The sequence below is a fragment of the Lipomyces arxii genome (genome assembly GCF_038497795.1).
Source record: "Lipomyces arxii strain Phaff 12-163 unplaced genomic scaffold V1512scaffold_9, whole genome shotgun sequence".
Taxonomy (NCBI): domain Eukaryota; kingdom Fungi; phylum Ascomycota; class Lipomycetes; order Lipomycetales; family Lipomycetaceae; genus Lipomyces; species Lipomyces arxii.
Window position 1 is genome coordinate 141,780 of NW_027117708.1, and position 13,835 is coordinate 155,614.

At 45.2% G+C, this 13,835-nt stretch overlaps 5 protein-coding genes across 5 annotated transcripts; 3 read left to right on the top strand and 2 right to left on the bottom strand.

Annotated features, from left to right (window-relative positions):
• The first annotated feature begins 139 nt into the window (after positions 1-139).
• On the top strand, positions 140-2,104 carry V1512DRAFT_263526 (Indoleamine 2,3-dioxygenase). The gene has a single exon (XM_066916511.1). It carries the CDS (start codon positions 495-497, stop codon positions 1,965-1,967), a length of 1,473 nt encoding a protein of 490 aa, XP_066771121.1. The 5' UTR covers positions 140-494; the 3' UTR covers positions 1,968-2,104.
• A 9-nt stretch (positions 2,105-2,113) lies between these two features.
• On the top strand, positions 2,114-6,941 carry V1512DRAFT_226002 (RNA dependent RNA polymerase-domain-containing protein). The gene is made up of 4 exons (XM_066913839.1): positions 2,114-3,482; positions 3,527-4,071; positions 4,121-6,379; positions 6,433-6,941. Exons 1-4 carry the CDS (start codon positions 2,309-2,311, stop codon positions 6,841-6,843), a joined length of 4,389 nt encoding a protein of 1,462 aa, XP_066771122.1. The 5' UTR covers positions 2,114-2,308; the 3' UTR covers positions 6,844-6,941.
• Positions 6,894-10,273, bottom strand: V1512DRAFT_226004 (uncharacterized protein). Its single transcript, XM_066913840.1, has 2 exons — positions 9,267-10,273; positions 6,894-9,217 (listed from the first exon to the last, which is right to left on the bottom strand). The coding sequence occupies exons 1-2, from the start codon at positions 10,050-10,052 to the stop codon at positions 7,034-7,036; spliced, it is 2,970 nt and encodes a 989-aa protein (XP_066771123.1). The 5' UTR covers positions 10,053-10,273; the 3' UTR covers positions 6,894-7,033.
• Positions 10,274-11,095: 822 nt separating this feature from the next.
• On the top strand, positions 11,096-11,353 carry V1512DRAFT_263532 (uncharacterized protein; the record flags this gene model as incomplete). The annotated part of the gene is made up of 1 exon (XM_066916512.1): positions 11,096-11,353. The coding sequence occupies one exon, from the start codon at positions 11,096-11,098 to the stop codon at positions 11,351-11,353; it is 258 nt and encodes an 85-aa protein (XP_066771124.1).
• A 429-nt stretch (positions 11,354-11,782) lies between these two features.
• Positions 11,783-12,910, bottom strand: V1512DRAFT_248055 (uncharacterized protein; the record flags this gene model as incomplete). The annotated part of the gene is made up of 3 exons (XM_066914521.1): positions 11,783-12,278; positions 12,329-12,727; positions 12,780-12,910. 3 exons carry the CDS (start codon positions 12,908-12,910, stop codon positions 11,783-11,785), a joined length of 1,026 nt encoding a protein of 341 aa, XP_066771125.1.
• Positions 12,911-13,835: the final 925 nt, after the last annotated feature.

Genomic DNA, 13,835 nt, shown 5'->3' on the forward strand with positions numbered 1-13,835 from the left:
AGTTGTGGCGCATTGTCTACGTCGGTCATATGCAGCCAACCTCTGAAGTCAATTTTTTTTTTTAAAGAATTCAGTAGAAATGCAAAGTAAATAAGTTTTTGGGTTTTTAGCATTTTATAGTTAAAATAGCCTCTTTTATGTTTCGTCAAAAAAATTCTCGCCTTTTAATATTTTTTGACCGGTTTGAGTTCTGTTTTGAGCGGCGGTCGGGACTGAGGGGCGTGTGCCCCACTACACTTTTCGCCTATACCCTGTCATTTTTCCTTGTCTCCATCTATTTAATACAAATTTTGTTGAATCTCCTTTGATTTACAGATATTTCCTAGTGAAGTACATACTATTGATCTTTGAAAATCAATAAGCGACTTTGATCGCTTCTCTTGCCGTGTTTTTTAATTTACACGTGCACAATTACTGAGTATATATATATATATATATATATCTCCTCACACCTTCTTGATCATCTCCACAATTTTTTCCTGTGCAACATAAACATGCTACCAATTATTCCGGACCCAGCGGATTACGATGTCTCGGTAGATACTGGATTTGTGCCTGAGATTCTTCCCCTTGCTCGTCTGCCAGATTCATACTATGATCCATGGGAAGCTGCAATTGCAAATCTGCAGTTCTTAGTCATGACTCGTCAGGTCAGATCAGTCATTGACGCGCCTTCGTTCCCGCTACTGTCAATTGCGCATCTCAGAACTCCAGCTGAACAACGTCGTGGTTATGTAATTCTTGGGTTTTTGGCAAACGCGTATATATGGGCCGGTGCATCCGCGAGTGAGGAACTGCCGGAGGTGATTGCTCGACCACTCATTGAGCTTTCTGAGATTCTTGAAGTGCCACCATTGGCCACTTATGCTGGGCTTTGCCTCTGGAACTACCGCCCACTATTTGCTGACCGGGCGGATCCAAAGCAGCTCGATCTTGCAAACCTTGCCACTCTGCATACTTTTACTGGTTCAATCGACGAGTCTTGGTTCTACCTCGTGTCAACTGCAATCGAAATCAGAGGTGCTGCATGCTTGAATTATATTCTTGATGCAATCCACGCGTGTCGTGACGACTCGCCTCATGACGTCGTTGTTGCGTTGCATCTCTTGGCCGAATCTATTGATGGTTTGATTCCAGATCTTGCCCGGCTACCCGAACAATGTGACCCTCACACTTTTTACTACCGCATTCGCCCGTTCCTTGCTGGTTCAAAGAACATGGCTGATGCTGGTCTTCCTCGGGGTGTCAAGTACGGTTACGAAAACTACTATAGACAGTATTCTGGTGGATCCAATGCGCAAAGTAGTTTAATCCAAGCACTTGACATCGGACTAGGTGTTGTCCATCGTCCTACGAGCTCTGGTTCACCATTTAACTCTCGCTCTGGATCTCCGACATCTGCCAACGGAAGCAGCAATAATTTCATCCACGATATGCGCAAATACATGCCAGGACCTCATCGTCGTTTTTTGGAGCAGCTTGAAACTTGTGCTAACATTCGAGAATACGTGCGCGAACACAAGTCTTCTAGCTCAGCACTTACTCTCGCTTATGACGCTTGTCTGGCGATGCTACGGTCGTTTAGAGATAAACATATTCAGATTGTTTCCCGGTATATTATCTTGCAGGCCAAGAAAACATCATCACCTACAGCGGCTGCGCCGCTTCCAGGTGCCACTACTAAGAAAGACGGATTGGCGGCCGTTGTTGTTGGCGAAAAGAAGAACGTTCGCGGGACCGGTGGAACCGCTCTCTTGCCGTTCTTGAAGCAGGCCAGAGATGAAACTGGCGAGCCGGCGGCTGGATCGTGGGCTGCTAGATTGCTGCGCGACGATGCATACGTTGCTAAGCGCAAGATGCGTGATGCAATGGGATTGGGAGAGCCTCAATCGGATGAGGAAAAGGTTGTTGGTTTGGCAGGCAAGTGGAGTGTAGATGATGATTATGGTGGAATCTGCCATTGGTGATGATTACGTGGTATTCAAAGGAGTAAAATAACGTCATGGCATTGGGTTGGTTTAATAATGGTTCTGTTGAATTTTTAAAGTCAAAGAAGAAGTTCCAAATGTATTTTTAATGATTAAACTATTATGTTTTATATGAATTGGTTGACTTCTAAGAGGATTGAAAGGAGTAAACTTTATTATGCTTGACAACTATACTTCTCTGCAACACAAAGAGACATAGACAGATGTCACTGAATCTTACAGGCTGGAGCTTTCTGATTTTGTTTATGAATGATTTGGATAAATTAAACAATAGAGCCGATTAGTTACAGCTGTCAGTTCAGAGAAGCAAGCCAGTTAATATGGCGTCGGCTTCAATGAGCGAATCATCTAGCTTTTCAAGCAAATCCTCGCTGGATCGAGGGTCGCCTTTTAGTCTCACACGCAGTATCAAAGAAGATTCGTACAGCGAGTATTCAGATCATGTGGTAACTACTTCTAGCATTGAACCAGTGGTTGTGCAAGTCGACAAAGATAGTGAGGAATCATTAGATGACAGTAATGCTACCGTCAAGTTGGATGAGAATTTGTCAGATAAAGTACGAATACCCAGATTGACTGCTGAAAATGATATTTTGTTTCCTGTTGCACCAAAACTTCCCAAAGTGTCTGAATGGCGGTCCTGGCCAGAAGTACGATTAAAAGTGTGGGGTGTCCCGTCACATTGGACATTGATGCAGTTATACGAAGTCTTTGAGGAATTGGACATTGGAACACTATGCTTGCTGGAGATACCCGACAATGGAAAACGATTTGGCTATTCAAAAGTTGGATTTAGGCCACCGCCATCGATAGACATTTGGAGCACTCGCAGATTTTACACTCGTGATGGCGTGTATCTACGCGCTCAGTTGGAATTGCCCAGCAATACTTTTTACGTTACTTCCCCAACTAAATTGGACTTGTCATGTATATACTTGCAGACTTTCAAAGCTCGAAGATTCTCAATGGGCTATATGCTGACTGAAGACAAAATGAATGCAGCTTTTGAAACAATCTATCAACCTGTCGCACACGGGCAACGACAACAGAAACTTCAACAGTCCGCAGATGTGTCTTTTGAAGCCAATCTTGATCGCAAATCACTAAAGATCAAATTTCAGATCTTATCGGTAGAAGTCCAGGATCAAAACCTGATTGACGCAGGTCTGCCGCGAAAAGACACGCGAAAGCGAAGCCGCCGATGGGATACATATCAGCTTCATTTTAGATTTGAACAGCTTCAAAATCTGCGACTGTCGAAGTCGACGTCCACGTCTCCTGCTAAAGTACCGATGCAACTGTCGTTTGAAGTCGAAGGTGCACCAGCTGTGTTCAACCAGGTAACAGATATGAGGACCGTTCTGGCTGATACCCGTTACTATATTGAAAATTATCGTTGGAGGCGATCTACTACTGTTCCGCTTGATCAATCGTTCACCGAGCATATGAATCGTCCGCTCGACACTCATGTCAACGGTCATGTGCTTGATCCAAGTAAGTATCACTTTTACCAGACTTTGTCGGTACTAACAACTAAGGCCATTGGACAACCTATGTATTGGATTTTTCGTTGAACGTCCGGCAATCCAGAGCGCTAGAGCACACTTTCAAATTTCTTGCGTCTTGTGGCTACGTGGCGACCGATAATCCCGTGCAGCTAGTCAGTGAGCCTATGACAAGAGTATGGCGCTGGCTGGACGACGTCACACTTGCATATCCAGTGAGATACCAACTAGAGGTCTGTATATCTCACAATTGGCTGCATGAATCAACTTTGACTAGTGAATTTATTACTCGTCTTGGTCGGTTACCAGTCAGGGTGGCTGTTGTTATCTTAGAGAAGGTTGCCGATAGGCAGAAGCGGATATGGAATCCAATGACAATATTTGACAGTTCACGCTCTACTAATAATGTCACTGAGGAATATCCCAACTACTGTGCTCCGATGCGCAAAGCGCAAATCACCCCGACAGCCATTGTGTTGACTACACCAATGCTTGATATTACAAACAGAGTTATTCGAGAGTACATTCATTTAGCAGACCGCTTTATTCGTGTCCAGTTTAGTGACGAACTGTCAAGGGTACGTGCAGGCTGTTTCATGCTGCTGATATATGGTTAATCTTTGATAGGGCAAAGTAGGTGTGGCAAACGATGCTGATGGCAGCAAAAGTTTGTTCGACCGAGTTTATCGAGCTTTGAAATACGGGTTTTATATCGGCGATCGGCATTACGAGTATCTTGCGTCTGGAAATTCGCAGCTGCGTGACCACGGCGCCTGGTTCTTTGCTAGCAACGGTGCAGTTACCGCTGACGAAATTCGGAACTGGATGGGCTCATTCAGTGATATCAAAGTCATTGCAAAGAATGCTGCTAGACACGGACAATGCTTCTCCACGACTCGTGCACTGAGGACGACGAGACCGGTCATTGAGATGGTTCCCGACATCGAGCGTAACGGGTATTGCTTCACTGATGGAATCGGCAAGATGTCTCCTGGTGTAGCCCAGATTATTGCTTCTGAGATTTTGATCCAGCCGACGAGTCCAGCTGCAGTGCAATTTCGGCTCGGCGGATATAAGGGTATGATTGCGTTATGGCCAGACGTAAAGGGTTTCAAGGTGGAACTTCGAGGATCGCAGCGGAAATTTGAATCGAAACATAACATTTTGGAGATTGTTCGTTGCTCGAGTTTTGCTTCTTCGCGACTCAACAGACAACTGATTGCAGTCATGTCGGCGCTTGGAATTCCTGACGAACTATTTATGAAGCGCCAGGAATCCATGCTCGGTTACCTTAATCGACTCACGAAGGATGCCGACTCAGCATTGTATTTGCTGACGAAAAACAGCGATGAGAACGGTATGAACGGTGTGATTGCAGACATGTTACGAAGTGGTTTTATGAATAGTGATACGTTTGTAAAAAACATTTTGGATCTTTACCAAGCGTACTCGTTGAAGATGCTGAAGCAAAAGGCTAAAATCTGGATTCCAGAAGGTGCGTTTGTCATGGGCGTATGCGATGAGTACGCTATACTCAGAGGCCATGTGCAAAAGTCTAAGGAAGATAAGTTTCGACGCGACTACGTACAAGAGCTGCCAGAAATTTTTCTGCAAATCACCGATCCGTCCGATCCCAATGGAACGACAAAAACCATTATTACCGGTACGTGCATTCTTTCGCGGAATCCATCGTTGCATCCTGGTGACATACGAGTTGTTAATGCGGTCAACAAGCCAGAGCTTAGACACTTGTTTGACGTTGTTGTGCTGCCGGTCACTGGTTCACGAGACGTCGCTAGTATGGCCTCTGGTGGGGATCTAGACGGCGATGACTATACGGTCATTTGGGACAAGGAGCTGATTCCAAAGATTGTGAACTACGAGCCTATGGACTACACCGCGCCGACACCGCGAACCAAGGACGCGAACGCGAACGTGACGGTGACTGACAGAATGGGGTTTATGATTGACTACATGAAAAACGACCAGCTCGGTGTGATTGCGTTGAGTCATCTTGCAATCCAGGACTCTTCGCCTCGAGGAGTGATGGATCCGCGATGCATCACGCTGGCGCAGTTGCATTCAATGGCTGTCGATTTTGCCAAAACAGGTGTGCCGGCTACAATCCCGCGCGGATTGTTGCGGTCGATTGATTTTCCGCACTACATGGATCGCAAACGGGGTCGGATGCGGCACTCGAGAAAGGTGCTTGGAAAGTTATACGACGCGGTGCAGGAAAAGGAGTTCAAGCCTAAGTTGGAAGACAAGTTTGACGGACGGCTGCTGAGGTCTGAGCATGCGACACTGGGAGACGCTGAGCTGGCGAGCCAGGTCGCGATGCTAAAGCTTGAGTATGACGGCAAGATTAGGCGGATGATGCAGCAACGCGGGATTGAAACAGAGTTTGAGGTTTTTACTGGTTACGTGCTCAAGTATGAAGCCGGGGGACACAACAAGGATTACAAATACTGGGAAGAAATCATGCAACAGCTGGGGTCCATTATCGAGGTCACGAAGAACAAGGTCTACCAGGCGATTGAATACCGCGATCACTCTGTGGCGATAAACGAGCGAGAGAAGCGGCTGAAAGATTTCGTTGTGTCTGCATACGCGCTCACGAGGGAGGAACTGATCGCGTTTCAGATTCAACAGGGTCGCAAGCGAGAAAAGCGAAAGTCGGCGAACAACTTTGGCACGACACCAGCAGAAGCCGATCTTTTGCATCTTGAGTCTGACGTTGCCGTGCTAGATGACGCGCCACAAAATGCGCCGGACGGCGATGATGACGGTCAAGGCGAGAATAAGACGGCAGATTTTGGAGAACGTGAACAGGCTGAATGGGTTAAACCTGGTGTATTTATATCGTTTCCTTGGATTTTCCACAAGGTATGTAACTAATTTGTATGGATCGAAGTTTTTGCATTGCTAATGGTGAGAAGACATTATGCTCAGTCGCAAGATCGAGTTCATTGTACAAAGAACCGGCTCCTAAAGCAGAAAAGCATGGCATCGCGCAGTCAGACTTGTCAAACTTGCCAGACATGCTGGACATGACTTCCGCCGTGCGATCGAACAGAAACAGACTACAGACGACGGCCATGATGCGTACCGCGCTGGAAACTAACCCAGGGCTGGGCGGCATAGGCGCACCGCAGCCGGCGAAACCGTTTTCGGCCAAGGCTGTCAAGCAGCCTAATCGGTCAACCGTATCTCACTTGGGAAGCTTAAACTTGCCACAAGTGTTGACGGACGACTTGCTCGCTGTTTTTGCGGGAGTCGATGTGGACGGGAAAAACACAAACAAGTTGTGGGAGCAAGAGAATTTCCTACAGCTGAAAACCAAAAAGTAAATGACCTGTTCTGTATATAAGCTACGGATGACCAACATGACGTCATTTATTTGCATTGAGTAGAAGCTCTATATTCATATAATATTACAATCGCAGAGTCAAGTAGCACAAAAACAAAAACACCCACACATCTCCATTGATTTCTGATAATCTCGTCTTCGAAGAAGATTTGTTCAAAAACCGTTTTAAATTATTCTCCAGTTGCATACCCTTCATCCTCCTCCGCCAATGCGTCAGTGTACCCGCCTAACCGTAACCCAATATCAACACACTCTTTCACAACCGCCCGTCTAGTCTCGGTTGCGACGCCGGCCGCTTCGCCTTCGTCGCCACCGATCCAGATCCTAGCCCGACCGATCAGGTCTTCCGAGGTTTTCTCGACCGGTCGCCGGCGATCCATTTTGCGGACAGTAGTCAGAACCGCGACGAAACCTAGTAAGCCGAGGTCGGACGCTTCGTACACCTTGAGCGACGAGTAGAGTTTCTCGGCCGCGTACGGCCTTGAAGGAAGAACAGTCTGAACCAGCGCGCACCGAATCGCGACTCGGATATCAGGGGAAGACAGCATACGGACAACATTCGTGGTCTCAATCACAGACGTCTTGACATCGTCTGGTGCAGGCGAAAGATCTTCGCTAGACAGCAGTGAGCTTCCGTCAGACACATCATCTGCGGCATCCATCTCGACGTCTTCTTCTTCTTCTTCTTCTTCTTCGGGTTCATCGTCTGACTCAATAGCAGACGTGCTTACGTTCTCAACGGGAACCTCGACCGTCCGAACAGGCTTGGTGTGTGCTACTGGCGCCACGGCCTTCTTGGTCGTATCTGTCAGCTTGACATCTTCACGAACAGCTTCCATCATTTCCCGTGTGTATTCGGGATGGACATCTCCGAGCAAGACCGATCGGGCAATCAATGCCCGACGGTGCACAACCGAGTCGGGTGGCGCGACCTTGACACTAGCATCCAGTGCGGCTGCGTCTGGTTCACCGTCAAGCGACTCGAGCAACACGCCGCGGAGCTTACCGCACGAGTACCAGCCAGCAAGTGCGTCCAGTGGCGACTTGATAGCATAGTCCTCCAACATCGAGTCCAGGCCGTCATCCCGGAATGTCTTGCAGTTCAAGCCAGGGTCTTGGTTCCATGCCAGGTTATACGCATGCTGGGCAGTGTCGCCTTCGAAAACGTCATCGCACTGGAGCAAATGAACGATGTGCTCCGGAATCTTTTCAAAGTCTGCTCCAGAGCTTGACTGCTCCTGCTGAAATTGCTGAAGCTTCCGTGCGGAATCCCAAAGGGACCGCTGGAGTCGGGTGGAGAATCCTTGCAAAAATGGAACATCATGTAACAGAATCTTGACATGAAGCGCTTGCATCATGGCGCGAACAGGAGAACTGGCGATCATAAAACTAGCCAACAAAGTGATCCACAGACGGACATGTGAGCAGTCAGCATCACCTCCGCAGAGCTGAGCGTCAATCGCAGTTTTCCAAGCTGAAGTTCGGACAAAGTGCTCTTCCTCAGTCGTGTTAATGAGAAGCTTGTAACCATCAAAACCGACGATCTTGCGGATCGCGAGCTTGCACAGCTTCTTTACAATTGCTAAAATCTCAAGCGGAGTAGATCGAGGCGGAACATCAACCGTTCGAATGGCAGTCAACCAAGCCTGTTGGCGACCTTCCAATGGCATACTGACTGACAATGGCTGTGCGGCAAAAGAAACCGAAGTCTTTTTTCCGCTATTGTTATCTAGCCGATTGTCAAAGAAAGACGGATACAATATGTACATCAACGTGCCGACAAGCAACACGCCCCGTATAAGGCCAAAAGCAGCATGTGCGTGGGGTCCAAGTGCTGACTGCACACCAGAGCGAATCATGAAGGGAATGGCAGCCAGGCCACGCGTATTCTGACCGTCAACGTCGTTAAACTGGTTAGCGACCATCATACCGGCCATGGAGCCCATCATCAATTTGCCCATCATGTTGCGGCCGTTGCCAACCATGTTGACTGCACGGCCCATAGCATTATCAACGCCAGATTGAGAGTTCATCATTTGCGCACCGCCCATCATGCCATTATCCGATCCTGGAGAAGATGACATCGACTGAGGCAAGTTGCCTTCAAGCAACGCCTTGTTTTCGCGTTGTAATTGAAGGTTGCGCTGCTGTAAATGAAGAATATACTCCGTAGCTTTGGTCAAAACAGTAGCTTTGTTGAGTTTGCTGGCTGGAGCCAAACCGTCGAGTTCTTCTTCATCATCGTCGAATGAACCTGCGACGGCGCATCTCAATGCAGGGACGCAATCTCGCAAAGCAGAAATTTTGTCGTTTAAGTTTGTGCGATAGCGCTTTTCAATCATATTATGTGCGGTCTTCGTGACGTTAGAGTAGAACTTGAAAAATTGAATCGACGATTATTACCTTTTTTGGCTTAACAATTTTACCACCTTTGGCACCTTGTTCAGGTGGAGAAATGTCATTGTACTGTTGCTGACGAGACGATGCTGAAGTTTTCCGCGATGTTGACTGAGAAAATCCCTGTGGGCTTCTCTTTGATGCAGCAGCGGTACTTTTCTGAGAAGCAGCCATTGATGCAGCAGGGTTAATTACCTGCTGAGGCATCGTGTTCTGAAACGAAGGCTGTACAGTCGCATCTGCTGAGTACATTGTTGGCGACGGAACAAAAGCTTTGTAAGGCGGTGTGTAAGTCTGAGATGAAGTTGATGAAGCCGGTGATAGTGAGTTAGCCGATGACAGGCTGTTGTGTGACGTCGTACTGGACGCGCCGAAACTTGAAGAGTAATTGACGGAATTGACCGGAGTGGTTCCGAAACGTTGAGTGTCTGCATAGTAGAATCCATTTGGATCTTCCATTGCGCTATATTCTGTTTTGAGCTGAGGCGATTGGGTGACTTGATCTTCGACTTGCATTGGCATCGCAGTTGAGTTGGAATCAAATGGGAACAAGAATGTGTCGGCACCCCATGAATTAGAGTCGTTTGGATCTTCATTATTCAAAGGCGAGAACGAAGAAAGTGGTGATGAGCCATGACCAGACGATAGGACTGGATCAGGAGAAAAAGAATGAGACGACGCATAAGTTGAACGATCTGATTCTTCTGCTTCGAGTCTTGCTAAAAAGTTTTCACAGTCTGCAAAATCAAAAGGAACATTTGCCTGAGGTGGCAAAGAAGAGTATTCGTTCATTATTTTGATGATGGCAGATATTGCCTTAGTATGAAGATTTCGACTAGTTGAGTCGTAGATTGAATAGGAAGGAGGAATAAAAAACGAAGCAAGTCCAAATAACCAATTGATAAATGCCTAACGGTAATCTTTTTCTTTCTAAAAAAAAGGAGGTGAAAAGAAAACAGAAAATTGGACAAAAATTTGGAGAGTGTGAGAGGTTGGTGAAGTTTGAAAAGTGTGGGCTGATGTTGAGATGTGGCGTATGAATTTTGTGGCACAGCATTCAAGTGGACTGATCATCACAGCCACAGTGTTCTGGCAGTTGCCGAAAACAGCACTCTAAACCCTTAATAACCCTAACAATATCACGTGCAATAATTGTATCACGTGATATAACCTAACCCATATTTGTAAGAACTGTCGGATTTTTGCTATCGGCAATTTGAGTGTCTTTTTTGTAAAAAAACCCGATAGCACACAAAAATCCGAAATTTTTAGCGTCTCTTTCATAAAAATTGATGCATATCCACTGTAATTTAAACTTTATGGCTGACTTTGTGTTACATGTTTTTACTCATAGCTACCCCTACTAATTATCACCTTTTACTTCTTTATTGCGGGGGTGGCAGACTCTAAATGCGCTCTTAACATTTCTGTACGTGAGATACGCCAAGCATCTCGCTAAACACTTTATACTCTTCGGCATTAAAATCCGAAACTGTATTGTTTTTTTGGTACGAACTCTATTCATTTTACCAGTTTGAGGGCGACTATCCCCCTCACTATCATCATCATCATCATCATCATCATCATCATCTTCATGTGTTCTCTCTAAATCATTACCAAAGAGAACAATAACTATCGACTATCAAATGAAATCAAACCATGACTGTCTTGAACTAAAATGCTTTCATTCCGTTGCCAAGTTCAGACTCGTCGTGCCTTACAGTAATAGTAACCTCGGCCGAAATGTAACATTTTTGTCTCACGGCTCATATATCCGTAAAATTCAGAGCCAGCATAGTAAAAGTTTGTAAAAGATTCTACTTTAAGAACTCGGTATGACATCCTGCCTTTCTAAGTGGGCTGAAACCCATCTCGGAGCTTCGGTCGCATGTAACCCCCGAATTTACCGACACTTCATCTCCGACATTTTCTTTGTAATTTGCGTTTTTTTTTTCCGCTTTTCTTATTCATCAATCAAAATCTTTTGTGTCAGCTTCGGTTTATATTCCATAATTAGCTACTTCGTCTCTAATCAGCGGGTCCGAATCTTTCATTCGTACTTTTTGTACCTCTCGTTCTTTCGTGTACGTTAACTAATCCTCAGTCATCATCATCACAATCATTCCGGTCCTCGGTGATATAATTTTCTATGCAGCGGACACACACTGTAATTTCGGCGCCGAAGAAATTCTATCTCATTTAACCATTGTTATATTGTTTATCTTAAAGATTATATTTCTTATTGTATTACTCTATTGCAACTTTAAATATTCTCTTCGATTCGAAAACCATCGATTTCTTTAAAATCAATATGTATAAAATAAAGATCCTGAACACCTCTTTCTCGATAAAAGAAAGCAATGAAAACAAACTAGAAATTTTTACAATCCGTCAAAATAAAAATAAAAATAAAAAATTGCCGCGTACGTTCAGCTGATGACAAAATACTTATGTACAACCTGGATCTATCCTTTTTGTTTTTGTCATCTCTGCAAATTTTTGTTTTCAGTTTGCTTATCCACTTAGATCTCAATAAAATTAGAAGTGAGCCATAGATCTGGATTCTCATCCGCCTTGTTTGCTACCATAAGATCTAATCCCAGCGCAGTCACTGTCGAAAGCATCGAGTACTCGTCGTAGGGCTCCATCATTGGCTTGCCTGGATTAAACTCAATCCGGATGTCACCACCGGATTGTTGTTCGGTTGGACTCGGCGAAACCGAAATAGACGACGTGCTCAAGACTGGAGACATTGATCCTGAGTGATTGAAGTCCCGAATGATTGTCGCTGGATCAGGAGCCAAAGGCACGCCGTGAATGAAGTCAGCGTTCGTCGCACGAGGTCCCACACCATATCCAGGACCGGCCTGGACAAGGTTATATCCTTCGTTGGCATTCACTGGTATGTCTGTTATGGCGACCGCAGACGATGGGCCAGATGACCAAGCAGAATTCAGATCCGTGCTGACACTCAATTCTACCTTGGATTGAGGCGACATTGACTCAATATTGTCAATCCTAATACGTTAGAACACACTCTACATTACACATAAAACACAAAAACAAACATTTTTGTATCGTGACTGCCTGCATTGCTGTCATTATCATCGCCATCATGTTCGGTGTCATGTTCGCTGTCATCATGGTCGCCATGAACAACAACAAAATGTTCGTGATCCTTCTTCTGTAGCTCGAGTGGCTTACCACTCAACTCCTCGAGTGCACGATTAATTGAGACATGCCCAGACTTTGACAGCAGTCCAGAGATGTCATCACCCCGGATCACGCGTCGGACAAGTTCCGCCATGCCATTCTGCAGAATCTCAATCCTGTTCTCGAGCAACTCGACGTACCGCGACGAGTATAATTTTTCCTTGGATTTTTTACGCTCGGTGAAGGTACAGATCTTATCGTCCATGATGCATCGCGAACACGGTTTTCGCCCGTCACATTTTGACTTTTTAATTCTGACTCATGTCAGCATCGCACTTTATGATGACAATTATCAACCAAATTTACCTGCACGAATCGCAAGCTTTTCCAACACGCTTGCGAGTGACATATTCAGGCTGATCTGCTACCTCTGAAACATGAGCATGCTGATGTGAATGTGAAATTTGTTTGTGTGAAATAATTGTTGACCCAGTCATTGCAGAGATTGTATGCGGTGTAGTAGTCTGTGTACAAATGAATAATATACAGCACTATCCTTAGACAAATTCTCAGCGCATGAAAGCTGAAATGTGTTTAATATGTGACTGCGTTGAAATCACTTTTGGGATTTAGTGTACTATTTGAGGAGGCTGACAAGGCGTACGTATGCGAATTAACGTTAAAGGAAAATGACTCGCGCGATATCTGAAGGATATTGCAATCAGTTGCGCGGCCAGGTATGAACAATGTAACCATAAAAAAGCTGAACAGAAGTATTCAAATGTCGGAATATATTTCGACAAAAAGCGAGTTAGACAATAAGGCGTGTGGCAAGTTAATATGTGAACACCTATAAAATACTAATAGCGGTTGGTTCTTTGACGAGAAACAGGTCAGCAAAAGTTGCGATTGATTTAGTCAAGAAAGAGTCAGTTCTGAAGGCTAAAGAATCTACTGAGAAGAGGGAATGGAGCCAATGTTATATGGACAATTGGGTCTAGGACAGCGTAAGAGAAGACGAGTAAAGTACCTTGACATCATGGTTTGAAAGTAGTAGTCAGAAAGTTTACGCCGCGGCGTGTAGAGTAGTGTAAATTGTGCGTGCCGTTACGAAAAACAAGTCAAACCTTAATGCGTTGGTCTTTGAGGTGTAGTACCCAAGAAAAATAGTACCGAGTTTATTGAATCTGCATTAGATGGGTCAGAAACGACATTGGGAGAGGTAATCATGTGGTAAGAAACCAATTGGAAGGTTTCTTTTTCACAACTCATATTCGAATGAAATTCAGAGTGAGCGGTTTTGCGTAAGATTTAAACTTTGCTCTATACAGCATGGACCATCAAAATGTACTTAGTCGGCACAAACAATTCCGGGTACGAGTACTCCAAACTAACTAGTTACACACACTAACTTTACCGTAC